Raw genomic sequence first — 27799 nt, 5'->3', positions numbered from 1 at the left:
TTAATTTCTAGGCTGTAATTAGTTTATATGAATACCCTTATTACTCAGATGGAAAAACTCATTGCTGTGTTATGCTTTAGATTTACATTGCCTAAAACTATAGAATGTAGCTTTGCTCCCCAAATCAGTATGTCAGATTACTTACAATTCAAACTGAGCAATTACCTTTTCCAGGTTCAACCCTTTTAAACTTGGTCATACGTCATGTGCTAAATGTATCCTGTGTACTCTCTACCTTGTTAGGATGCTAACTCTTTGATTTTAATATAAGGAAAAGAGCTATCAATAAAGTATGACATGAAATTACAGTATAGATGGATTTTATCAGCTTGGTAAACACAAACTACTATACAATAGGGCTTTGTTGCAGACTCTTTTTATAAGTGGAAAACTCTTCCAAAAGATGTTTTTGAAGTTTTCTATGAAGAAAGATTGCTAGTGAATGAAAAGAACCTTTTGTAGACCTCTACTTGGGAGTCTGGTAACTGGTACTTTGGGATTCTATACACAGAGCTCCAAGGCTGGGAGAATATCTCAGAGTAAAGCTATCTAAGTTTTGCATCCAAAGCTATTAATTTCTTCAATTATGAGAAGAAACCACAGATTGTGTAATGGCCTTGGTATTTTGTTGGTACGGAGAGGATGATCTCAGAAGACTCGTAAGCCTATGTTGGGATGTGTGTGACACGTGCCTTTTCTCCGATTTTTTTTATTTCAACAGTTGCAGACACATTTTTGAAACCGTAGATATCCTAAGTTAGCAAATCTGAATCAGTGCACAAAGCGACCATTTTTGCCAGTACCAAATGCATACTTTGCTGAGTTTTCTAATCTGGGCTCCAGAGTTTATACATAGCAAATTCTAACATTTGCCAAGTTCTGTTATGACCCAGAGGGGAGTAGAGCAAAGTGGGATGAAGAATCTGGAAAAGCAAGCTGCCTATAGGGTAAATTGCATTTTGGAATTTGCTTCCATGTGGATTTTCTCCTCATGGACCACTGTGATGTTTAGCAGGCTGAGCTGGAAAGGTCATATTGTACAAGATGAAGAACAATAAATGGTCTGTTCAGTGACTTAGTCTTAAGCCTCCTGCAGTGCTGACTAACGGCTGCAATAGCCATTTTTCCTCTGGGATAGAAGAGTTTGGCTGTCATCTTTTGGGGAGTATGGTAATTTGTAGCCATTGCTTTCAGCATGGTGGGGAGATCTGACGCGCAAAGGCTTTATTCCAGTGGCTTATAGCTCCTTTTTTTTCATGAACTGCTGTTTCTTTAGTCTTAAGAACATGTTTCAAAAAATGCATATGAATATTAAATCCAGTTAATTCATTTTCATTTTGCCAAAGAGAACTTGAATTTACCTCTTCCTATATGACATTGACCTCATCTTTTTATTTTTTTAATTTTAACCTTAAGACATTGGCTCTAGAAATAGTTTGTTGTTTTTTCCTTTAAATCGGTACAGTTTCCTTTACCTTGGGTTGTGGTGCAGTTCTAAACCATGTTTAAAATACGTACAAGGGGGCTTCCCTGGTGGCTCAGTGGTTAAGAATCTGCCTGCCAATGCAGGGGACACGGGTTCGAGCCCTGATCTGGGAAGATCCCACATGCTGCGGAGCAACTAAGCCCATGCGCCACAACTATTGAGCCTGTGCTCTAGAGCCCGCAAGCCACAACTACTGAGCCCAACTACCACAACTACTGAAGCCTGCGCTCCTGGAGCCTGTGCTCCGCAACAAGAGAAGTCACTGCAGTGAGAAGCCCACGCGCCTCAAGGAAGAGTAGCCCCTGCTCACTGCAACTAGAGAAAGACCACGCAGCAAGGAAGACCTAACACAGCAAAAAATAAACAAATAAAATAAATAAATTAAAAAAAAATACATACAAGGGCATAGAGCCCAATAGAGTTTAAGAGGTGTGAAGAATCTGGGGCAAAAGTTACTGTTTCTAATAAGTTTAAGTTCCCTCTGATTTGCTTTGTGGGAAGTGTATTAATTAAGGACATTTTCCAAAGCATTTCCATCCAAGTAAATATGATATTTTACATGGCTGCCTTTTAAAAACATAGATGTATTCCTGACATTATTTATCTTTTTTTAGTAAGTGAAATAGCTTAAAATGAATGGTGAGTAATTTCTTTGACAGTAATATGGTAGATTAGATGTGCAGAGAATTCCCTTCTGGTCAGAACATTTTAAAATGAAGCTGGGGAAAGGAAAAATATATGTAAAATACTGAAGCCCATGTGAGAAAAACAACTGAAGGCCTTGAAAGGACTAGAAAGCATGATTCCACAATGTAGAGTAAGTACTGATGGTGGTGTTTGTGCTGAGGGTTTCCTATGGCTTTAGAGCCAAAGGGAGGAGGGACAAGAGAAGAAAATAGTGTCCAAGCAGAGTGGGAGGTCATATTAGAAACTGCCCTATATAAAACTGGGATCCCAGAAAGGTGACTTCTCAGTGGATGAGTAGGAGAAAAAATTCCCTGCATACAGAGACTTGCATATTAATGCCTTGGGTCTGAATGGAGAAGGGGAAAAAGTCTCCCAAGAAACTGCCTAAACAGAAGCTTGCCCTCACATGGATTTGCAGCCAGGATTTTGCACTACCTGTAAGGCCTGAAAATCTCTCAGAAGAAGTAGAGTCTGGGGCTTCCCAGGTGGCGCAGTGGTTGAGAGTCCGCCTGCTGATGCAGGGGACACGGGTTTGTGCCCCCGTCCGGGAAGATCCCACATGCCGCGGAGCGGCTAGGCCCGTGAGCCATGGCCGCTGAGCCTGCGCGTCCGGAGCCTGTGCTCCGCAAAGGGAGAGGCCACAACAGTGAGAGGCCCGCGTACCGCAAAAAAAAAAAAAAAAAAAAAAAAAAAGTAGAGTCTGTCTCATTCCACTGAACCTAGCCAGGGCTTTCTGACTGCTTTGACCAAAAGTCAGTCAACACGGAAGTGATATTATGTGAATTCTGAGGCTAAGTCATAGAAATGCCGCACACCTTCCTTGCTCTCTTGGGATGCTCATTATTGGAACCCATCACCATGCTGTGAAAAAGCCCATGCAGTCCATGGAGAGACCCATGTGGAGATGAACTGAGGCCTAAGCTGCCAGCTGCCAGCCAGTGCTAACCTGTTGATGCCTTGTGAGAAGCCTCTGGAAACTGGATCCTCCAACTTCCTGTCAAGCAGCCCTAGGTGATGCCACATGGAACAGAAACAAGCTGTCCTTTCTGAGCCCTGGGCAGATTGCAAATTTGTGAGCAAAATAAGTGATTGTTGTTGTTTGAATGCACAAAGTTCTGGGGAGGTTTGTTACACAGTGTTAGATAACTAAAACATCAGCGGTAATCATTAGTCTTGTAAAGACTGTAGATGTTTAAAGAAATAAAAGAGGAGATTAAAATTACGGTATGGTGAAGAGACTCAAAATTGTTGAGGAAGGTGTGAAAGAAGAGCTCAGTCTCAGCAGAACTTCTAGAAATAAAAAACAAATGACAGGGGCTTCCCTGGTGGCGCAGTGCTTAAGAATCTGCCTGCCAATGCAGGGGACACGGGTTCGATCCCTGGTCCGGTAAGATTCCCACATGCCGTGGAACAGCGAAGCCTGTGCGCCACAACTACTGAGCCTGCGCTCTAGAGCCTGCGAGCCACAACTGCTGAGCCCACGTGTCACAACTACTGAAGCCCGCCTGCCTATTGCCCGTGCTCCGCAACAAGAGAAGCCATCGCAATGAGAAGCCTGCGCACTGCAGCAAAGAGCAACCTCCGCTCGCTGCAACTAGAGAAGCCCACGTGTGGCAACAAAGACCCAACGCAGCCAAAAATAAATAAATTTAAAGAAAAAAATGACAAAACACAATGGAAAGATGGTATAGATTGGATAGAATTCAAGAGTGAAGTGGAAGATAGATCTGAAGAAAATTTCTGAAATTCAGTACAGAGAAAGAAGAGATGGGACATATGAGGTTGAATGGCACGGAGAATAAGACACCACATATGTCTGATTTAGCAGTTATCACACTTTTTGACATTAGGACTTCTTACACTCTTAAAAATTATTGAGAACCCAAAATTGCTTTCTTTCCCCACAAATCGGATTTTTTCTCTGAATCTTAAACATATTCTTGGATTGGTGGCTCATTTCCACCAGCCCGTTCAACTTTAGCATTTGTCTCATCCCCAGTGGCTTTTCCAGAACTACCACCTTCACCATGAAGCTCAAACTTAGTCCCAGTTCAAACTTAGACTTCTTCAGCATTTTTACTTTTCTCACAAAGACATCATGGAGTGGATAAATAGATTGGCAAGTCTTTTCTGTCTTTTCCAATGCTGTCTGGAATCAATTTATTGACCACTTTTCCAGGTCATTTGTCTGCACCTCTCAGGTCATGATTACTACCATCATCTTCCAAGTTTGGTGGACCTGTTGATGCTCAGTCTAAGAGGTTTTCTGCATCAGAGAGTTGTGTTTTTAAGTAAAACCAACACAGAATAGATGAAGCAAGTAACCATTGGTAGTCTTGACATCAACATGAGCTTCAATCATGGTCTGCCATTTTGACCACGGAGCACATTTTGTCATGGCTAAGATCCATTCCATGGAAATTAGTCAGGCAGTTTTTGCCTTGAACATCCTCAGTAATTAGCTTGACTTTTCAAAATGCGACTTCATCCTTCTGCAGATCAGCAAGGCTCACTTCAAAAATACTACCCTTGAAGCCATCAGATGTGATTTTCATTCCTTGAGTTCTTGTAACTAGTGGTTTTCCAGTATTTCTTATAGTGAGCATACTGGTGCTTTTATGTCATACCAATTTTTCTTAAGAAATGGATCAACCACTTTCTTCTTGACTCCCATTTTGCTGCCTTTTGTAAGGCGCTTGTTCTTTTTTATTTTTCACAGTAGGAAAAAAATCACTTATAATATGCTATTATCACCTTCGTATAGTCTAGGTAATTTGCACTCGACTAAAAGTGAGGTCTCCTAGAAGGGCGCCTGTTCTTGGCGACCGCCATGGTGCTGCTCATAGAGCCAAAAGGGCCAAGTTGCTTTTTCGTATGTGGGTTACGCTTATAATTTGGAGATGTTTCTGCATATCTGTTACAGTTCAATAAAAAAAATTTACTTAAAGACACCATAAAGAGAGTGAAAAAATAAGCCACAACTTGAGAGAAGATGTACTGACAAAGTTCATCTAGAATATAAAAGAACTTTTCAAATTAAAAAAAAAGAAAATAGGAAAGTCGCGAACAAGTTTATTTCACAGAGGCTGAAATAAATGGTCCGTGAACATATGAATAGATCCTCAACCTTTTCAGTAATCAAGGAAATACAAATTAAAACAGCGAGGAACTGTTTGCTCCCCACCACTCACCAGACTGGGAAAAATGAGAAATAACAGTTGTTGGTGATGATATGGGACAGTGGGAACAGTCCCACTGTTGAATATGACCATTTTGGAAAACAATTTGGCTTTACTTATTGGTTCCTAAATATATACCCTAGTGAAACTTTTGTATTCATGGCCCTGGAGACAAATATAAGAATATTTAAAATACTGTTCATAATAGCTAAAAATGCAAACAACCTAAATGTCCAGCAACTGTAAAGCAATAATAAAGATGGTATATTTGTAAAAGAATGACTATTTAGCATAAATATTGTGAATTAGGTACCACTGCATGCATCTTCATGGAGGAATATTATAAATACATTATAAGGATCAAAAAAGGCAGTTAACAATGATCAGTCTGATTCTCTTGATATAAAATTTAAAAACAGGCAAATCTAAATAATATGTTGTTTGGTGATACATATAGGGTAAAACTGTAAAGAAAAGCAAAGGAATGATAATATAAATTTTAGGATAGTGATTGTCTTGAAATAGGGACTAGAATAGAAAAGCACATAAGGAACTGTGGTTTGTATGTGACGTATTTCACAATAAAAATTTCTATGAGCATATTGTTAAAAAGAACCCCAGAGTGATTCTTTTTCTAAGGAAAGATTTGGTAATGCAAAATACTAGTTCTTAATTAATCTTTTGGTAGGTGTTCTTACATAGAAAATCCTCCGGTAAATATATCTTGAATTTGTTTTTCACGGTTTCTTCATGTCAACCTTGCTAAGTAGGGAGCATGACTAGGAAGAAGATGAAACAAGGAGGATTTATCCACATGTTCAAGAAGTTCAGGGGTTTGTAGCCTTAGAATGAGAAATTAGGCCTCTTATCCTACCTGTCTTAAAATTGACTTACGATTTTTAAAAACAAAAAACTGTTCTTAGTTTGTTTTTTTGGTAAGCAGCAGAGGCACTCTTTTGCCTCTACCCCTAGCCTGAGTGTGCTGTTTTTAAAAATCTCCATGCATTGACATCTCTTCCTTTTCTGAAGGAATGCTAAAGCCAATAATTACACACAGACCTGACCTACTTTGGAGGAACCAGAGGACAAAGAAACCCTCACTTTTCTTTATCCTTTTTTGGTTAAAAAGCAGAGATTTGGGGAGGTGAGGGCCAGAACTTCCTATATCTATCCTTTGAAGAGTCTTAACACAGTTTGTCCTTGTTTCATATATTAGAAGTTTCCCCGTGTGTGTTGCCTGTAGACTAATGGACTTAATGCTAATGAATCCTTTGCATATCTGCTGATCTAGAAGTGGTTGGCCCTTTCCCAAGGGCACTATAGCTTTGAGAAAATAGGAGGAAAGAATTTATTGATTTTTTTTTTAATTGTCTTATTTTATGTATTTGATTTTGTAAGCACCTCAGTCCTTTCTTTCTTTTTTAAAAGAAGTAGTTAGGATCTAACATACACAGTTACATTAATGAATGAATTAACTGGAATAAAAATTTGGAGTAGTCGTCCCCTTTAGTAATTGTTGTGGTTGCCTAGTAACTGTTACTCCAGTTCTTTCTTAGTTCTATTTCTCTGTTGTTATTTTGCTAAGTTGGTAGGTTATTTTCATCTCGATTTTTAATATTTGCTTTATCAACTGACCTTTTTAAAAATAATTTTAAAAGTTCCCCCTAAATCACAAGCAGAAATCTTTTCGGTTTGGTTCATTAATAGTTGCTATTAATAATTAATAGTTGCTAAATAATTATAAATAGTTGTTCTGGGTTCTGGGTCCTAGGTCCTGTGTTGGGTGCTTGAGACTTTACAAAACCCATTGTTTTGTGTAATAAACACCAACCTTAAGCGAGTAAGGTGAATATCAACATCTAGAATATCAAGAACTAGGAGACAAGACAGTATATAGTATATGTAAGGACAGATCAGTGGAATAGGTTCAGGAGTCCAGAAATAAAAGCCAAATGTGGTCATTTGACTTTTGACAGAGTGCCAAGACAATTAAATGGAGAAAGAATAGTTTTTTCAACAAATGATGGTGGGACAACTGGATATCCACATGCAAAAGAGTGAAGTTGGACCCCTGCTTTACACCATACACAAAAATTAGCTGAAAATGGATCAAAGATATAAATGTAAGAACTAAAACTGTAAAACTCTTAGAAGAAAACATGGGAGTAAATCTTTGTGATCTGGAGTTAGGCAGTGGTTTCTTAGGTAGGACACCAAAAGCACAAGGGACAAAAGAAAAAACATTAAATTGAACCACATCAAAATTAGAAACTTTTGTGCTGTACACAATACCATCAAAAAAGTGAAAGACAAATCACAGAATGAGGAGAAAGTATTTGCAAATCATATATCTGATAAGGGATTTGTATTGCGAATATATAAAGAACTCTTACAACTCAATAATAATAAGACAACCTAATTAAAAAATGAACAGAGAAGGTATACAGCTGCCCAATAAACACTTAAAAAGATGCTCAACATTATTAGTCATTAGGAAAATGAGAATTAAAACCACAATGAAATATCACTTCATACCCTTCAGGATGGCTATAATTTAAAAAAGATGGACAATAACAAGTATTGGTGAGGATGTGGAGAAATTAGAACCTTCTCCTGCATTTCTGGTAGGAATGTAAAATAATGTAGCCTGTTTGTCATTTCCTAGCTAGAAGAAGGATAGTGCCATTTATAGAAATTGGGAAATGAGAAATAGGGATAATGAAATTGGATTTTGTACAGTTGAATTAAAGATGTCTCTGGGACATTCAGGTGTTATGGTACCCACTGCTTAAAACTTTTTAATCATAGCTTTCAGGATAAAGTCCTCCAAATCACTTTCTTTCCTAGGGCCTATGAGACCCTCCTCAGTCTGGTCTTCCTTCTTTACCCTGTTCTAAGCACACTCGTTTTCTTTCAGTCTTTGTTTGCCATGCTACCCCAATTTTGGGACCTTTGACCATTCATCCCCCCAGTTAACGCCTGTTCATCTATCAGAGCTCAGTCAAGTATCGCTTCCTCATGGGAGTCACTGCCGACTCCCCAGTCGAGGTAGGAGCAGCACACATTTTTATTTCATGGTTTCTGTGGGTCAGGAGACCCTCTGCTCAGGGTCTCATAAAGCTGTAATCAAGGTATTGGGTGGGTTGCATTCTTATCTGGAGGCCCCAGTGGGGAAGAACCCACTCCAAAGACCATTCAGACTACTGGTAGAGTTTATTTTTTTGTGGCTTTATGACTGACTTTTTTCTGGCTGTTGGCTGGAGGCTGCCCACAGGTTCTAGAGAGGTGGCCTACAGTTCTTTGAGACCATCCACAGTTCCTTTTCTTAGGAGCTTCTCAAACATGGCCACTTGCTTCATCAGGACTTCCAGCTTGATGGAGGGGAGAGAAGAGATTACACAAAATCATGAATGAATGTATGGTGTGTGCAATCACTGGAGGTTGGTCACCTTAGGGTCTGTCTGCTACATCTTATGACTTCTGTAGAGAATATTTAATTTTGAGTAGGACTGCACCCAGTGAGTCTGTTTTGATGAAAGCTAGTCAGAGAGTACATCCCAAATATCAGCTTAACCTGGTGGAGCTGGTTGTAGTGAGAAGAACAGACCTTGTAATAATTGGCATTATGTTAAACGAAAGAAGGTAGAGGTGTTCATGAGCATACCAGCAGAAGATGAAGAAAGAAGTTGGAGGAGAGGTGAAGTACTGTGATGTATTTTCCCGGTTTCAAAATTTTGCTGACTTCTGATACTGTCATTCATTCCTTTGTTAATCAGTTTACTATGTTTATATTTAAGAACTCCTTACCGTAAAATCTAGTTTTGAGAGGCAGCAAAACATAGTGTGTAGTTAAGGGTTCAGGTTCTAGAGCTCAAATGCTTGGGTTCAAATTCTGCCTCTGCTATTTAGTACCGTATAACCTGGGCAAATTACCTGGTTGGTTTGTGCGTCAGTTTTAAATGGGAATGATAGTAGTACCTACTTCACAGGGTTGTTGTGAAGATTGAGTTAATGCCTATAATTATTGTTACTTTTTTCAAGTGTGATAACTGTTCCATAGTTATGTTTTAAGATAAGAGAGTGGATCCTTTTAGAGGTACATACTGAAATATTTACAAATGAAATGATATGGCAATTGGGATTTTGGAGGAAATTGGTAGAGGTATAGATGAAACAAGATTGACCATGAGTTAAAAATTGTTGAAGCTGATTTAATTGTATTACTGTCTACTTTTATATATATTTGAAATTTTTCATAATAAAAAGTAACTGCCTTGGCATGTATTAAGTGCTTAATAAATTTAAAGCTATTTTTATTATGTTTAATATGTTGGGATTAACTTGTCTAAAACACAAAGAAAAAATATAAAACTAACTTGACACTTCAATTTTCTCATTTCTAAGATTCTTTTTATAGATGGAAACTATCAAATTTGGATAAGATTCTTAGACTTGGATTTTTGGTTTCTATATTGACATCTTCCTAATTTGTTTATAATTTATGGCTTAATTAGTTTGATTTAATTGTGGCCTGCATCACATTCCATTTAATTTAGACTACCATTGTTTGTTCTGTAAGTGGAATGGAAATTAATAATATTATTGATTATCAGTTTTCTTAGTCTTAGTGGTAGGAGATATTGATTTTACCAATAGAGAAAATATTAGCAGCAAAAATGCCAAGGCTTTCCTAGGTAGACAGTGGTGTTATGCTTCAATGTATTTAATTGCTGTTTAAGTAAGAAAGGTAACACTTGAGAGCTTACTCACTGAGGTTATCTCAAATGTGGTAAATACATCTTTCTGCTTATCATATCGTCCTATATTATATAGCACTGTAAAACTAGATGGCTTAAATATTTTAGTTGTTCAAGATTGAGAACTGTTTGGTGATTCTGATTGATTTTATGTGAATGAACCTTGGAACTTAAAAAAATAAAATAAAAATGTAAAAGAAGCAACACCAGAGTCTCTCAGAGTTCTACTTAGGAATTGGCATGGTGAGACCTTGTCTTGATAACTCTGCCTGCAAGTCACTTACAGTCACACCTTTCATTTAGTAGATAAGGACCTTGAGGACTAGAGAGGTAAGGTGATATGCCCAAGGTCACAAATGTTTCTAGATCTCAACTCACTCCAGTTCTCTTTTTGCTGTCCCAGTGATTTCTGAATTGTTCTCCAGAGCCCTAGGGTTCTGAAAAGTTTTGTCTGTCTCTGAACCTCTTACCCAGAGTTAACCAGAGTAGGTGCTTCTCCCATTCCTCATCTTATGTATTAGGGCTTCTATGAGATTTTGTTCAGAGGGAAAAAGATTCTGCTACTGTATGTGTTAGTTTTTATGTCTTTCCTACCAGAACTCTTTATTCTGTGCCATCTTCTACTCAGAAAAGTACATTTGATTTATTGGAATTTTCTTTGACTTTGTTTCAAAGAATGCAAGTATGATCTCTAAAGAAATCTGTGACCCAGAGATCTCAGGAGAATTCAAAGAGATCTTTAAATACGGAGGGATAGGGCTTCCCTGGTGGCATAGTGGTTAAGAATCTGCCTGCCAATGCAGGAGACACGACACGGGTTCGATCCCTGGCCCAGGAAGATCCCACATGCCGCGGAGCAACTAAGCCCATATGCCACAACTGCTGAGCCTGCACTCTAGAGCCCGTGAGCCACAGTTACTGAGCCCATGTGCCACAACTACTGAAGCCACGCGCCTACAGCCTGAGCTCCACAAGAGAAGCCACTGCAGTGAGAAGCCCATGCACCACAACGAAGAGTAGCCCCCGCTCACCGCAACTAGAGAAAGCCCGCACAGCGAAGACACAACACAGCCAAAAATAAAATAAATAAAAATAAAATAAATTTAAAAAAGAATAGGGAGGGATAATTACTTTTAGTGTGAAGTTATTATCAATTAACATTTTATTTTCTTTTCCCCCCGCTCTCTATTCTCCCTTCATTTCTCATCTCATAATTCTTGTTCCTTGTGATTTTTTGGGTGATGCTTCTCATGGTCTGTTAGTTTTCTAAAAAGATATTTATGCAAATATGTCTGTCTTAAATGAAACTATTTCTGATGTCTGGAGATTCTTTTGGGTCTCTTTGGCAGTGAATTAGGAGTCATATCCATTTGCTTAAAAGCAATACTGTCATAAGATCAAAAGAGGGCCCAGTAGACAGTGTAATAAATAGGTTGGTTTTTGCTTAAATTGTGGATGCTTTTAATGAGTTTTTTAAAAAACCCTCACTGTTATTAACTATACTTAATATTTTAGTGAATTAATACATAATTATGGTAGCTTATTTAAAAGTAAAATCCTTGCTGGTACTTCTAGTAGCTTTTTAGAATTCTAGACTTGTACTGTAATGTCAATTTAGGACTATTATAGAAAGTCAGAATTTAGGATGCATGTAATCCTGCTAAGGGAAAGGACGAACAATCTTATTAAATGTTAACTGTGATATGAAGTACATGCTTCATGTAGTTGTGTTTTTACATTTAATATGGGTACAATAATGTTAACATACATGTGATATGTATTGGGTTGGCCAAAAAGTTCATTCAGTTTTAAGTAAAAATAAAAGTAATTTCCACCAAGAACTGAATTGAACAACGTATTCACTAACTGAACAAACTTTTTGGCCAATCTAATAGCAATAATCCATATAATAATGAGCTGTACTTTGCTGAAACAGTTTTTCAGATTTTTTTCTATGGCACTGTTGTTTATCAACATTCCTCCTCCTGCCTTTAAAATAAATATCAGAAATTTGAGAATTAATTAATGTTCCAGTTAGACTATACAGGCGAGTGATTTAAGTCACTTAAACTTCACTGTTCACTTCACATGAGACACAGACATTCATTATGGAAATAAAATCTATTTGGCTTGAAAATGTGATGACTACTTAATAAAAGGAACTCATTGAAGTCGGAATAAATGCAAAAAGCCACCACACAAAAATATTCCCATTTTGGTGGAATCCCAGGGGGCATTTCCTGCCAGCACTTATGGTTTGCAGCTGGGATTAGGAAAGCCCCTCAGAAGGTGCTTGGTGCAGTGTTCCTGATGGGCACAGGGAAGCTGGCTCTAACTCTGGGCTGCTGCAGGGAAGACAGACAGCCCAGTGTTATAACCATTCAGACTAGAAATGCCTGGCTTGACGAAGATGTACATCTTCACAATTAGCTCACAGTACTGACATCTAAGGATGCAGGACAGGTAAGAGTTTCAGAAGTAGGGAGGGTAAGATGCTTATCTGATAACGGAGATTGCTTCCTATTTTCCCTTAGTCTTCATTACCAAATAATTGGGAGATGCAAAGAGATGAGGAATTTAGAATGGTTTTTCAACTGTTATTGTGTTCCCTTGGTTCAATCAACCTCCTGCTACTGCAGGCTATGTTATTAGGCTTTGGGGGCATATTAATATAATTTAAAACAATTTAAAATATGAACTGTTGCTGACTTTGTTCACTGGGAACAACACTACCGTTCATTGTAAGGTTAGCAAGATGCTCAGTGTAATAAATCTCCATTGGGGAGATTAGCTCTCTTTCCAGCTGGTGGTTTAAAAAGCTTTGAGTGTTCTAGGTGCTGCGTCTAAATGTGCCTAACAGTACACAGACTCCTTGACAAATACCGTTCTTGGGAAGAGCACAATCCTTCTGTGAGCCTGTGTTATTTTTACCTATGAGCTGGCACTCTAGGAAGGAGTAGCATGTACTTCATTAAGAAAATTCATCTTGAAATCCATTCAGCTTTCTGCTTCCTTCTGACCTCACAGTCCAGGCCATTGCCAAGTTCTTTACTCACATGTCCAGTCTTTCTTCTCTGGCACGAAAATTTCATCTTTCATAGCTTAATTTCCTACCATAACTTTAAATTTCTCCTTGGACTAACTGCTGTTCTGTTTTTCTTTTATTTCAAAACATTTCTGTAACAATTGGTATCGTTTCATTATACCATTTGCTTTGGTAGCCACTTTAAACTATTAGGACTTCCTTGTTAAACCATTTAGCTCTTACCCTTTTCCTCCCCATTTCTCTATGCTTTTCTGCCCAATCCCTCCTCTCTTCTCAAAGCTCCTGTTTGCCCTCCAATCTTCTTTGGGCCTCTCCCTCTTTCCTGCCCTTCCTTTAAATTCTTCCTTTAAAAAAGGCTTCAGGGCATCCTTTTAAATAGCTCCTTTAGAATTCAGCCGTCAATCTCAATCTCAATCCCCCTTTTAGACTTCTGAGATGTGGTCAATCCAAAATAAATACCTGAAAATGGAATGGGGACTGATACTTTGTAAGTAATTCTAACCTTACCTTCATGTTTTTTATCAACTCCATCCTCTTCTCCTATCTCCCCCCATCCCTTTTTAAAGATCTTTTTGTTCAGTTCATTTAAGTGGTAAACCTACAGGCCAGGAGTTGATTTAATGTTCTGTAAAGCATACAAAGTATTGTTGGCACCATGTAAATGTTAAGATAACAACAACAATAATGTCAGTTAGGCTGAGGGAGTTGCCCATTGTGTTAGAGACATTCCTAGGACTTCTGTTTTCTGAGACTGTAAATGTTAACCAGATGGGAATTACTGGAACTGAGAAGTTATTTTCTTTTTTGCCTTAAAAATGTCCCTTCTGGGGCTTCCCTGTTGGCGCAGTGGTTGAGAGTCCGCCTGCCGATGCAGGGGACACAGGTTCGTGTCCCGGTCTGGGAGGATCCCACATGCCGCAGAGCGGCTGGGCCCGTGAGCCATGGCCTCTGAGCCTGCGCGTCCAGAGCCTGTGCTCCACAACGGGAGAGGCCACAACAGTGAGAGGCCTGCGTACTGCAAAAAAAAAAAAAAAAATGTCCCTTCTATGCCTTGAATTCCAAGTCGTCACCAGAAAATTTTCATTTATTAATTATGCACGATATACCGTGTACCACCTTAGAAATACTTCCAAGAATAATGCATGTTTCATGGTATATTGTGTCAGTGCAGGTAAGCTCTCAATTCTCTATCCCCCAGACATTGTGCATGCATGAATTATTTTATTTTCCCTGTTCAGTACAGCCCAAACAGAGAAGTATAGAAAAATAAAAATCACCTAAAGACCTGCTAGATATTTTAAACAATAGTTGAATCTTTTTTTTTCTTTTATTTAAAACTATAGTTGACTCTTGAACAACACCGGGATTAATCCACATAAAACTTACATCTGGCCCTCCACATCCCTGATTCCTCCACATCTGTGGAGTCAACCAGCCATGGACTGTAGTACTGTAGTGTTTACTATCAAGAAAAATCCGTGTATAAGTGGGCCCTAGCAGTTCAAACCCACATTGTTCAGGGTCAACTGTATTTCCTTTGGAATTCATTGAGAGCTGATTGACCATTATTATCGTTGGTGGTCATGTTGAATCCTCCTGTCTGAAGTTGGCTAGAATCCTAACATCTCAGTCATTCCTTAGGCTTGACAGCTGCATATTTTCCCAGAAACAGTTATGATGGTATGTAAAATGGATGGAGTAATGGGTTCTTTCCAAATGTATGTCTTTGCCCCTTAGTACTTGATCTGAATATTTGTTACAAACTAAAATACCAACTCCTTGATTGGTTCCAGCGCAAAGGTCAGGATCTTCCCAAGAGTATGACCAGCCTACGTCCTGACCGTGGTACATATGGTACATCTTTAATCATGGCCATTTAGTGCTTATAGTCTAGCTTGTGCAGTTTGTGGTGGTTTTGGGTTGCATTAAACCTGTTTCCTGATGACAATTCTATTTTCTAGTAAGTTTAAAAGGAAAAAGCTTTTCACCAAGGCTGATTGCAAAGACATTTAAATTCCTTTTCTAGAAGCCATCTCAACTGAGAATGAATTAATTCTTATAGAAGGAATTAAGTCCTACAGGAAAAAAAAAAATTGAGTGAAGATTTTCTCAGTTTTCCCAAAGGTGGTACTGAAACCGTGCAACTCAGATTGGGACTTGAACCCACGGTCTTTTAATTGAGATCACACACCTGGTCTCAGGACTTAATGAAGCTCAGTTTCTTGATGTCTCGTCACAGAAAGAGTTCAGTGAGAGACAAAGTGATTGGTAAGAAGTGGATTTATTTAGAATGAAACACACTCCACAGACAGAATGTGGGCCATCGCAGAAGGTGAGAGGCCCCGAAATATGACATGATTAGTTTTTATGGGCTGGGTAATTTCGTAGCCTAATGAGTGGGAGAATTATTCCAATTATTTTGGGGAAGGGATTTCCAGGAATTGGGCCACCGCTCACTTTTTGACCTTTTATGGTTAGCCTCAGAGCTGTCATGGCTCTGGTGGGTGTGTCATTTAGCATATGCTAATGTATTACAGTGAGCATATAATGAGGCTTAAGGTCCAGTGGAAGTCACATCTTCCGCCATCTTGGACTTAGTTGGTTCTAACCAGTTTTTGTCATGTCCTATGGCCATGTCATTCTTTTAAAGGTTGTGTTCTGCCCCCTTCCCTCCTGTTTCAGTACCATTCTAGATACCTAGGCAAGAAGTTAATTCATTACATACAGTGATGCCTTGTTGTTCTCAATGTTTGATCCAGGGACCCCAGAGTCTCCAAAACTCTTTCAGTGAGTCCCTAGGTCAAAACTGTTTTTATAAATATTCAAACATTATTTTCATTTTTCACTCTCATTCTCTCATAATTATGCAGTGGAGATTTCAAAAGACCACCTGATGTTTGATGATATGATTACTCTGATGGCTGATGAAATGTGTGCATGTGTATTCTTCTGCTTTAAAATTTTGTTTTAATTTCTGATTGTAATTTTAATCTAATTTCTAAGTAAATATTGATAGATATTACCCATATAAACAAAACTTCTTTGAAGGTTCTCAGTAATTTTTAAGAGAAGGAATCCCAAGACCAAAAAGTTTGAGAACTGCTGTAAAACTGAGTGTAAAACTTAATTGTCTCACAGAATCCCTGTTGAGAGTAGCTGCTGGTGAGCTGCTCGAGGGCACTGCCTTAAGCCAGTCAGTTGCTCAGTAAACAATTTTTAATGGAATTAAATTGAGTTCTTGGAATGCAACTTTTGAGACCTTATTTTAGATTCTCCCCGAGGCAGTGTTGAGCACTGAGTGCCTTGTAGCCTGCCAAGTTTCTTTGAGATAGGTGGCTGGCAATTCTCAGTATTGGGTCAAGTATTTCAGAAGTCATTTTCCTGGAATACCTGCTTTAATTGGTAGCTAGCTTATTGGTATCATCTAGACCAGTGCTGTCCAATAAAATGAGGGCCATGTATATAATTTTTACTTTTTGAGTAGTCATATTTCAAAAAGTAAAAACAGGTGAAATTAGTTAGGTTCCCCCCCACCCCTCTTTATTGAAGTGTAATTAACAAATAGAATTGTAAGATACTTAAATTGTTCAATGTGATGTTTTGATATGTATGCACTGTGAAACGGTTTACCCCTTGAGTTAATTAACATATCTATCACCTGACATATTTATCTTTTTTTTCTATATGGTGAGAATATTTAAGTTTTACTCTCAACAGATTTCAATGCTACAGCACAGTGTTATCAACTGTAGTCATCATTTTTTACATTAGATCCTCAGACCTTATTCATTTTATAACTGAAAGTTTGTACCCATTTACCAACCTCTTCCTATTTTCCCCACCTCTCAGCCTCTGGCAGCCACTTTTCTACTTTCTGTTTCTATGAGTTTGACTCTTTCTTTCTTTTGTTCGTTCTTTCGTTCTTTTTTAAATTTTACATGTAGGTGATACCATGCGGTAATGTGATATTTGTCTTTGACTTATTTCACTTACGATAATGTCCTCCAAGTTCATCCACTGGTTGCAAATGACAGGATTTCCTTTTTTAAGGCTCAATAATATTCAGTAGTATACATACACCACATTTTTTTATCCATTCATCTTTGATGGACGCTTAGGTCATTTCTGGTACCTTGACTGTTGAATGAACATCAGAGTACAGATAATCTCTTTGAGATAATGATTTTGTTTCCTTTCGTTTCCCACCCAGAAGTGAGATTGCTGGATCATATGGTAGGTCTATTTTTTAATTTCTTGAGGAACCTCCATACTGTTTTCAGAGTGGCTGTACCAGTTTACATTCCCACCACCAGTGTAAAAGGGTTCCCCTTTCTCCATTTCCTTGCCAGCATTTATCTTTTTTTTTTTGCGGTGCGCGGGCCTCTCACTGCTGTGGCCTCTCCCGTTGCGGAGCACAGGCTCCGGATGCGCAGGCTCAGCAGCCATGGCTCACGGGCCCAACCGCTCCACGGCATATGGGATCTTCCTGGACCGGGGCACGAATCCGTGTCCCCTGCATCGGCAGGAGGACTCTCAACCACTGCGCCACCAAGGGAAGCCCTCTTTTGTGTTTTTGATAGTAGACATCCTAACAGGCAGGAGGTGGTGTCTCATTGTGGTTTTGATTTGCATTTCCCTGGTGACCAGTGATGTTGAATACCATTTCATGTACCTGTTGGCCATTTGTATGTCCTCCTTGGAAAAATGTCTGTTTAGGTCCTTTGCCCATTTTTGAATTGGGGTTTTTTTTTTAAACTGAGTTGTATGAATTCCTTCTATATTTTGGTTTGTAATCCCTTATCAGATATGTGATTTGTAAATATTTTTCCTGTTCCATAGGATTGCCTTTTCATTGAAATTAGTTTTAATAATATATTTTATTTACCTAGTATATCCAGAATGTTATTTCTACGTGTAATCAATGTACAAATTATCAGTAAGATAGTTTATATTCCCTTTTTAATATTAAGTCTTTGAAATCTGGTGTATATTTTACGTGCACATTTCAAGTGCTCAGTAATCACGTGTGGCTGCTCCCTACTATATTAGACAGCACACTGTGTGTGATCTGACACAGTGATGAGGAGTAGAAATGCTCGTGATCGCGGGTCATATGGTTCAAGACTTATTAGGAGGTCAGGCAGCTGGTAGGACTTGTTAATGATTCTGCTGTTGTTCCTTATAAAATTCTCTTCCTTCTTTTCTGCCCATCTCAATTCTGTCTCTTCTCAAGTTCTCTCTTCTTTGTGAAGTCTTTCCCTATGTCTACTTATTCTCCCCCCAAGTGAAGGTCATACTTCATCCTCTTTTCTACTTATACTGTGTACGTAGCTTTATTGATTGTATTTCCAATGTTGTATAGTTGGCTGTTTCACATATTTTTTCCTCTACTAGATTGTGAGCTCACTGAAGTGAAGGCTGTGTCTGGTTAATCTCTGAAACTCAAGCTACACCCACCTCATTTTATCACATTCCATCATTAGGCAGGGCTTAACTCAATTGAGCTGAAATTTGTCTGCCTGTACCTTTCTCCCATTAGTCCTCATTCTACATCTGAAACAGCTCCAAACAAAGTTATTGTTATGTTGTTCATTCATACATTCGAATCATCTACCACGTACAGTTCCATACTGTCTTTATATCCTTGGGCTAAACTTTTTAGTATTGACAGTTTTGCTTCCCTGTTTTTTCTTTTTCCTTTTTTTCTCAATTAGTATAAATTTTATTTTCTTCCCCCAGTGTATAGAATCATAGAATTTTAAGAACTGAAAGGGGCTAGAATTTGCCTAGTCTTGGTCCTTCGTCCAACTAGTATTCATTGATTACATACTGATTGAGTAATTGAAACTGAGATATAGAGATATTCGGGGGCACCCCAATATTTTGAGTATTTCACTGAGAATAACGAAGTTTAGATTTAGTAATTTTAAAAGTCTTTCATCGTTCGTTCTGTTTTTAAATATGTATGCTGCTGAGTATCTTAAGAATTAGGAGCGAAGTAGAAAGCTGCTTTATGCTGAAGCACTGTGTATACAGCACAGAAAGATCTCCAGATTTTTGCAGGGTTATCATTAAGAATTTGATTCCAAAGCTGAGATACCTGGGCTTCAATCTTGGCTCTACCACATACTAGCTATAAATTACTTAATCTTGGGTAATTACTTAATCTCTTTGTGTCTCAGTTTCCATATTTGTAAAATAAGGTTGATAATAATATGGAGTGTTGTAAGGTTTAAAGGAGTCAGTACTTGCAAAGCACTAAGGATTGTGCCTGGCATACAGTTAGTGTTCAGTATATAGTAACTGCTGCTGGTACCACCACCACCATCACCACTACTACTACTGTTACTGAGTTACAGAAGCACCTGGTGAGGTGTGGGATGCACCTGTGGAATTTCTGGTCAGCCCTTACTAAGTCATCACTTACTTATGATATAAGCTTCTTGTCTTAATAAGAGGCCCTACATACCATTCTCTGCACCCAGCATGATTTGCCTAAAATGTAACTGCATCTGCAGAGTAATGAAGTATTTTGTCCTGGGGTTTTACTGTAGCAGCAATTTAAGAAATGGCAGAAGACCCATTAGCTTTAGGAGTCTGTTCCTTTGAGACCAACTTGCTAGGAATCCATTTCCTGTCTCCCTCCCTCCCTCCCTTTCTCCCTTCCTTCCTCCCTTGCTTTCTTCATTGGGTCTTTGTTGCTGTGTGCAGGCTTTCTCTAGTTGCGGTGAGTGGGGGCTACTCTTCGTTGTGGTGCATAGGCTTCTCATTGCGGTGACTTCTCTTGTTGCAGATCACGGGCTCTAGGCGTGCGGGCTTCAGTAGTTGTGGCTCGCGGGCTCTAGAGAGCAGGCTCAGTAGTTGTGGCGCATGGGCTTAGTTGCTCCGTGGCATGTGGGATCTTCCCGGACCAGGGCTCGAATCTGTGTCCCCTGCATTGGCAGGCAGATTCTTAACCACTGCGCCACCAGGGAAGTCCATTTTCTGTCTTTCTAAAAAGAGTGAATTTATTTTCTTCATTGGCATTCTGTAAACAAAATACTGGCAGTTTGTATTTTGTAGAATACGTTTTAAAGTGGATTTAATTTTCCTTAGTAAACTCCTTTTAATAATGCATCAGAGGGCTTCCCTGGTGGCTCAGTGGTTAAGAATCTGCCTGCCAATGCAGGGGACACGGGTTCGAGCCCTGGTCCAGGAAGATTCCACATGCTGCAGAGCAGCTAAGCCTGTGCGCCACAACTGCTAAGCCTGTGTGCCTAGAGTCCATGCTCTCCAACAAGAGAAGCCACTGCAGCGAAGAGTAGGCCCCGCTCGCCACAACTAGATAAAGCCCGTGTGCAGCAAGGAAGATGCAACACAGCCAAAAATAAATAAATAAAATAAATAAATTTATTAAAAAATAATAAATAATGCATCAGAGTAAATTTTCTTTCTCTGTTGTCAGGTTGCTATCAAGATCATAGATAAGACCCAGCTGGATGAAGAAAACTTGAAGAAGATTTTCCGAGAAGTTCAAATTATGAAGATGCTTTGCCACCCCCATATTATCAGGCTTTACCAGGTAGGATCACTAGTGGTGTAGTGTATGGCAACAAAGAACCCAGAATGGTCACTTGTGTCTGTGGTTACTTTTGAAGGGAAGGTGGGTGGGTGAACATCTGCAACTTTTTTTTGTTTCTATGTTCATATATTCATCCTATTATTTATCCTACCCTATTATCCCCCGACTCAGTACTTCTGTTTCCCTTGGGTATTTACTGGTAAGGTCTAACTTACCTAAGTAGGCCTTTATAATTTGTTCTTTAAAACTTGGATGCCATTCTTAGAGTTACACAAAAAGGTGATGAGAACTTACTTATTTAGGTCAGAATCTTAAAGCAGAATGGGGAACCCAAAAGGAACAGAATTTTGAGGGGTGAAAGTAATATTAATTTTTACAATATTATTTAAATACTAATTTCTGTGATCATGTTATGAATTATGATGGCAAAGGATATTTTAAGCATGGCTTCTTGTATGAGTCAGAGCCTACCTCCTTTCTATTCTAACAGGGTACTAGACTTAGTTTTCTAAGATAGCATTTGATTACTTTGATAACCAAGAGATTGATTCTGTGTAATGGAAGAGATTTCTGTTCTAGTTTTCTTATCTTCCAAGAAGCATGCATATTTCATGCCTTCATCAAAAGTCATTCCCTAGCCTTATTGCAAAAGCAGTAAATCTAATGACTGGAATTTTAAGCCAGATAGGAGAGGAGGACCTTGCCTTAGCAGGCTGGTAGAGGAGGTATTTTGGGAGAGGTAGAGCTTTGAGGTGCTTCTCAAATTGCAGCGTGTTGGCAGCCATGAGCTCTGCCTGTACATAGGGCCAGCCCTGCTCACTGCTTTCTACCAGATCAGCCATCACCTGGTTCTGCAGGATGTGGCCACCCCCTCAATTCATTTGCTGCTGTTAGTCTGCAGTAAGTGGTTACTGGCCCAGATCCGGGATCATGTGTAAGAGTGTGAAGAGTACATTGACCAAGGCCCAAAGGGGAAGCTTTCATAGTCTGTTGCTTTCATGGGAAAGAAAGCATGTCTTGATATTAGTGTATACGGTTAAGGCTACAGTGTTAGGGCTCGTCTCTGGCATCAGCTGCTCACATAATGAAATGAATTAGATCAGCAGGAGCAGGCTTGTTGAAATCCATCACACTAAATTATGTTGAACCACACCTCCACTGTACCCCAGAAGGAAACCCATGAAAGGTTTCTGGGGTTGTCTGAAGACCTGTATCTGCAAACTCAGAGGTGTCTAACCTCTGCTTCCTTCCTATCCTGACAGGTTGAGTAAACTTCTTGACCTCACTTTTTTTTTTTCTTTTTTCTTCTTGCGGTACGCGGGCCTCTCACCGCTGTGGCCTCTCCCGTTGCGGAGCACAGGCTCCGGACGCGCAGGCTCAGCGGCCATGGCTCACGGGCCCAGCCGCTCTGCGGCATGTGGCATCTTCCCGGACCGGGGCACGAACCCGTGTCCCCTGCATCGGCAGGTGGACTCTCAACCACTGCGCCACCAGGGAAGCCCTTGACCTCACTTTTTAAAGTAAATCATCTTTAAATAGTTGTAGAGCTTATTAGGCTGATCTTTCTCAAGAGGTTAACTTATAGGTACTAACCTTATAACTGAAATCTGCAAATTTACCTTTCTTACCCAAGATTTCATTAGCCTATAAGGTTTATACACTTTCAGCCCTGGCTTTGAACATTGCCCTTTCTTAAGCTTTAATTTTGCTCTCTGGCAGCTAATATTGTTAATGGGAGATTCTGAACTGCCAAGGTGAAGAATGGCTGTTGAGTTGTCAAGGCAGTTTTCAGGTCATCTGTTAAAGCTTTAGTCTCTTCGGGTTTATAGAGTGAGCCAAATATAGATAACTATATAGGAAAGTTTTTGAACTCCTGCAAAGTTCTTTTCAAAAAAATCTGAAATTAAAAACAACACTGTAAATCAACTGTACTTCAATAAAATTTAAAAGATTTACGGTCAATAAAAGGCCTGGTACAAAGGAGATATACATTATGACATTTTTTTTTCCTTTTCTTTTTTTCCCTAAACAACTGCATATATTTAGGGTACTTACTTTTTGTTATATAAGTCAACATATAAAGAACTTGGAAGCAATACATGTAACAGTGGGCTAGTATCACCAGTCTATAGAGAGTTTTTAAATTAAAGTGAAAAAAATGACAGTTATTAGATTGAAAAATTAAAAGAATATGCATACATACAATGGGGTACTATGAAACTATTGAAAAGAAGAAATAGATCTATTATTATAAGGTAATGTATGATACTGTTATGGTATTAACGTATAGAGATGTCAAAAATAAAGTGACTAGGGAATGATTTGATAAAATAATTAACCTTGAAGCATAGTGAAAGTGTAAAACTGTATTGCCTACTATGATAGCCACTAGCCACATGTGGTTATTGTGTATTAACATGTGGCTAGAGTGAATGAGGAACTGGATTTTTACTTTCACTTAATATTAATGTAAATATAAAAATTGGAGCTGCTTACAATTAAAAATTTTTGAAATAATATTAATGATAATAAAATATATTATTAGAATTAACTTTTTCTTTTCTAATGTGGCTACTAGAAAAGTTAAAATTTTATATGAGACTCACAATGTTTCTATTGGACAGCACTGCTCTAAAATGTTATAGAATAAGCTATAAACAGTGTTTCCACTGAGGAATAAAATGGAGGGGGTTGGAAAGAGGAAAACCTTTGGTCTTTTGTTTATATACTGGGTATTTAAAATGTTTATAATGAACATATATACTCATATATTACTTTAATAAATATTTAATGAAAAAGGTAAAAAAGAAGAAGGAACTGACAACACACTACAACTAATTTTGTAAACAGTGGCAAAATAGAGACTAAGATAAAAATACAAGTAAGTCGTTTATATTATTGAAGTGTTGAATATTTATATTATCGTTCCCAGTTTTGAATAAAAGGATGGTGGACAGGAAAGTTGTCATTTCCATTTAAAAAAAGCACAGCCATATGTGATATTTGTGCAGTTCTTAAGTGATTCCTGTTGTTCTCCCTAAGTTTTGTTTCGGTTGGGTTTTGCGGGGGACATTTTTGAGCTTCAGGTGATCACTGTCGAATGTGAACTTTTTGGTTCTTGGCAGCTTCTTCGCTTCTCAGTTTTGTGGAGCTTAAAAAGTTGCAGAGGCCTCCTGGGATGACAAAAGGACTCTCTCAAGTAGGAAATATTTCCTACTTTTAAGAACTTGGAGGAATACCTGTTTTCCCCCTTTCTTCTTAATAACGTTTATGTCTGTCACCCTCCCAATCCCCTGATGCTTTAAGTTTCCTTTAGGCAGTAATGGTTATTAATACTTCAAATGACAAAAGAAGATTCATTCGTTTCTCTTCCTGTGATATCAGCCTGTCATTTGTATCACTGTCACTTTCCTGCCTTTGCACCAGGTTATGGAGACAGAACGGATGATTTATCTGGTGACAGAATATGCTAGTGGAGGGGAAATATTTGGTAAGTACATTTACTGCATTCTTCAAACAGCTATTGAGCACACCACGGCAAACTTAAAATAGCCGTTCGATGCCGTTGTCACTTGAGCAGCTGTGACTTGATGCTGTCCTCCAGTGCTGTCATTTTCTATCAACAAAGTAATTTTAATTATTTTTGATTCATCTCTTTTAAGTCTTCACCATCTTTGTTTCCTTAGCAAAGGTGTTTTGTTTATTTCAGTAAGGTGTTGATGGTTGAGATTAAAGATCTTCAAAAACAAACATTTCTCTGAACTTTTGAGGGTCTTTCCTATTGCCAGATTCTAATTGGGGTGACCAAGTGTGACAGAACACTTACAAGTGTGGTGGGCCTCTGTTGTGTGTGAAATAGCCACTCGGAGCAAACAGTCTCACCCTAATGCATTCTTTAACATTTATTTAAATATAACATGTAACTCTATTCCTTACCACGTGTTCACAGTTCCCTTAATGATTCTTGTAATTTAGGACGTTTTGTCTTCAGTAGCTATTCTTTTTTTCCTCTAACACTTAGGTTAGCACAACATCAGAATTAAGCAGGAGAATTTGTTACCAGGAAATATGACTTTTTGAGGTGGTAAAAACTGGCACCCCCCCATTTTTTTTTTTTTTTTTTTTGGTAACAATGATAAATGGAGCCAAATAGAGATAATGACTAAACTTTCAAATCTAGATTGACATGTCTTTTTATTTTTAAATTTTATTTCTTTTTTGGCATGTGAATATAGAGAAAGGTTTCTTCTTATATATTTTAGGTTTATTTAGTTTATTGTTTTAGATTTTGTTTTAGTTTAAATCTGGATGGTAAGAATTTTTTTAATTTTCAAAATATTGGCACTTCGTTTTTTAAAATATATTAAAGAGCATGATATCACTTTTAAAGTGGAATCTTCTCATTAATGACTGTGAGTTGTGACTATGAATATTTTGGTATGTTAAACTTTCCCCATAAATCTGACAATTTTGTATCTAAGAATCTTCAAAATAAGTGTGAGTCTTTTTTAAAGGAGGTATCACTTCTTAATGACATTTTTGCTTGGCTTTGCATCTGTGCTTATGCATAATGGTAATCTTGGGAGCAAAGAGACCTTGTCATCTTAATGTTCATAATAATCAAAGAACCAAACACAGTGCACATCATACCTACTTTGCTCTTTAGGAAAACAGATTTCAAAAGTACAGAAAAGATAAAAGATAGATTCTTTGTGGGAATGTAGCTCAAGGCATGAGGAAACAGAGTAGTACTTCTCATGGTATTATTATAAAAGATCTGGAGGAGGAAGAAATTGATGTATCACCTAAAGAAATTATTGTGCCTGCACAGGGATATAACTGTCTCATGAGGTCTCATTTTTAAAACTATCTGTATCAGAGATGAAGGGACGGGCTTAATCAAGAACATGAGCTTTGCAGGCAGTTATACCTGGTTTTGAATCAGATTGTTGCCACTATTTGCTTTTTTACTGGGACTTTGGAACTCAGTTTCATGGTCTATAAAAGTCAGATCTGTCATATCTGCCTTACAGTTGTGAAGATAAAATGAGATAGCACATGTACGGCCCCAGCACTTTGCTTCCTTCACCTCCACGTTAAATGACAAATGGGTGATCAACTTTTTTTTTTTTTAACATCTTTATTGGGGTATAATTGCTTTACAATGGTGTGTTAGTTTCTGCTTTATAACAAAGTGAATCAGTTATACATATACATATGTTCCCATATCTCTTCCCTCTTGCGTCTCCCTCCCTCCCACCCTCCCTATCCCACCCCTCCAGGCGGTCACAAAGCACCGAGCCAATATCCCTGTGCCATGCGGCTGCTTCCCACTAGCTATCTACCTTATGTTTGTTAGTGTATATATGTCCATGCCTCTCTCTCGCCCTGTCACAGCTCACCCTTCCCCCTCCCCATATCCTCAAGTCCGTTCTCCAGTAGGTCTGTGTCTTTATTCCTGTCTTACCCCTAGGTTCTTCATGACATTTTTTTTTTCTTAACTTCCATATATATGTGTTAGCATACGGTATTTGTCTTTTTCTTTCTGACTTACTTCACTCTGTATGACAGACTCTAGGTCTATCCACCTCATTACAAATAGCTCAATTTCGTTTCTTTTTATGGCTGAGTAATATTCCATTGTATACATGTGCCACATCTTCTTTATCCATTCATCCGATGATGGGCACTTAGGTTGTTTCCATCTCCAGGCTATTGTAAATAGAGCTGCAATGAACATTTTGGTACATGACTCTTTTTGAATTTTGGTTTTCTCAGGGTATATGCCCAGTAGTGGGATTGCTGGGTCATATAGTAGTTCTATTTGTAGTTTTTTAAGGAACCTCCATACTGTTCTCCATAGTGGCTGAACCAATTCACATTCCCACCAGCAGTGCAAGAGTGTTCCCTTTTCTCCACACCCTCTCCAGCATTTATTGTTTCTAGATTTTTTGATGATGGCCATTCTGACTGGTGTGAGATGATATCTCGTTGTAGTTTTGATTTGCATTTCTCTAATGATTAATGATGTTGAGCATTCTTTCGTGTGTTTGTTGGCAATCTGTATATCTTCTTTGGAGAAATGTCTATTTAGGTCTTCTGCCCATTTTTGGATTGGGTTGTTTGTTTCTTTATTATTGAGCTGCATGAGCTGCTTGTAAATTTTGGAGATTAATCCTTTGTCAGTTGCTTCATTTGCAAATATTTTCTCCCATTCTCAGGGTTGCCTTTTTGTCTTGTTTATGGTTTCCTTTGCTGAGCAAAAGCTTTGAAGTTTCATTAGGTCCCATTTGTTTATTTTTGTTTTTATTTCCATTTTTCTAGGAGGTGAGTCAGAAAGGATCTTGCTGTGATTTATGTCATAGAGTGTTCTGCCTATGTTTTCCTCTAAGAGTTTGATAGTTTCTGGCCTTACATTTAGGTCTTTAATCCATTTTGAGCTTATTTTTGTGTATGGTGTTAGGGAGTGATCTAATCTCATACTTTTACATGTACCTGTCCAGTTTTCCCAGCACCACTTATTGAAGAGGCTGTCCTTTCTCCACTGTACATTCCTGCCACCTTTATCAAAGATAAGGTGTCCATATGTGCATGGATTTATCTCTGGGCTTTCTATCCTGTTCCATTGATCTATCTTTCTGTTTTTGTGCCAGTACCATACTGTCTTGATTACTGTAGCTTTGTAGTATAGTCTGAAGTCAGGGAGCCTGATTCCTCCAGCTCCGTTTTTCATTCTCAAGATTGCTTTGGCTCTTTGGGGTCTTTTGTGTTTCCATACAAATTGTGAAAATTTTTGTTCTAGTTCTGTGAAAAATGCCAGTGGTAGTTTGATAGGGATTGCCTTGAATCTATAGATTGCTTTGGGTAGTAGAGTCATTTTCACAATGTTGATTCTTCCAATCCAAGAACATGGTATATCTCTCCATCTATTTGTATCATCTTTAATTTCTTTCATCAGTGTCTTATAATTTTCTACATACAGGTCTTTTGTCTCCTTAGGTAGGTTTATTCCTAGATATTTTATTCTTTTTGTTGCATTGGTAAATGGGAGTGTTTTCTTGATTTCACTTTCAGATTTTTCAT

General features: G+C 38.4%; 1 protein-coding gene and 1 pseudogene across 5 annotated transcripts in view; one reads left to right on the top strand and one right to left on the bottom strand.

Moving 5' to 3' along the window:
- The window catches only part of SIK3 (SIK family kinase 3), a 246185-nt gene that overhangs the window by 116214 nt on the left and 102172 nt on the right, over nucleotides 1-27799 (top strand). For all 4 annotated transcript variants that reach the window (XM_079929787.1, XM_079929785.1, XM_079929786.1 and 1 more), the window contains exons 2-3: nucleotides 20600-20716; nucleotides 24143-24206. In XM_079929787.1, coding sequence (XP_079785913.1) covers nucleotides 20600-20716; nucleotides 24143-24206 — 181 coding nt within the window. The remainder of the gene's footprint in view (nucleotides 1-20599; nucleotides 20717-24142; nucleotides 24207-27799) is intronic.
- LOC307190934 (small ribosomal subunit protein eS1-like) lies at nucleotides 3035-4871 on the bottom strand (annotated as a pseudogene). The gene has a single exon. The product of its transcript is annotated as a small ribosomal subunit protein eS1-like (transcript).

This window comes from Stenella coeruleoalba, assembly GCF_951394435.1.
Source record: "Stenella coeruleoalba genome assembly, chromosome: 8".
In the NCBI taxonomy this organism is placed as follows: domain Eukaryota; kingdom Metazoa; phylum Chordata; class Mammalia; order Artiodactyla; family Delphinidae; genus Stenella; species Stenella coeruleoalba.
Note: the sequence above shows the minus strand (reverse complement) of the source record. Positions and strands in the feature narration are given on the sequence as shown.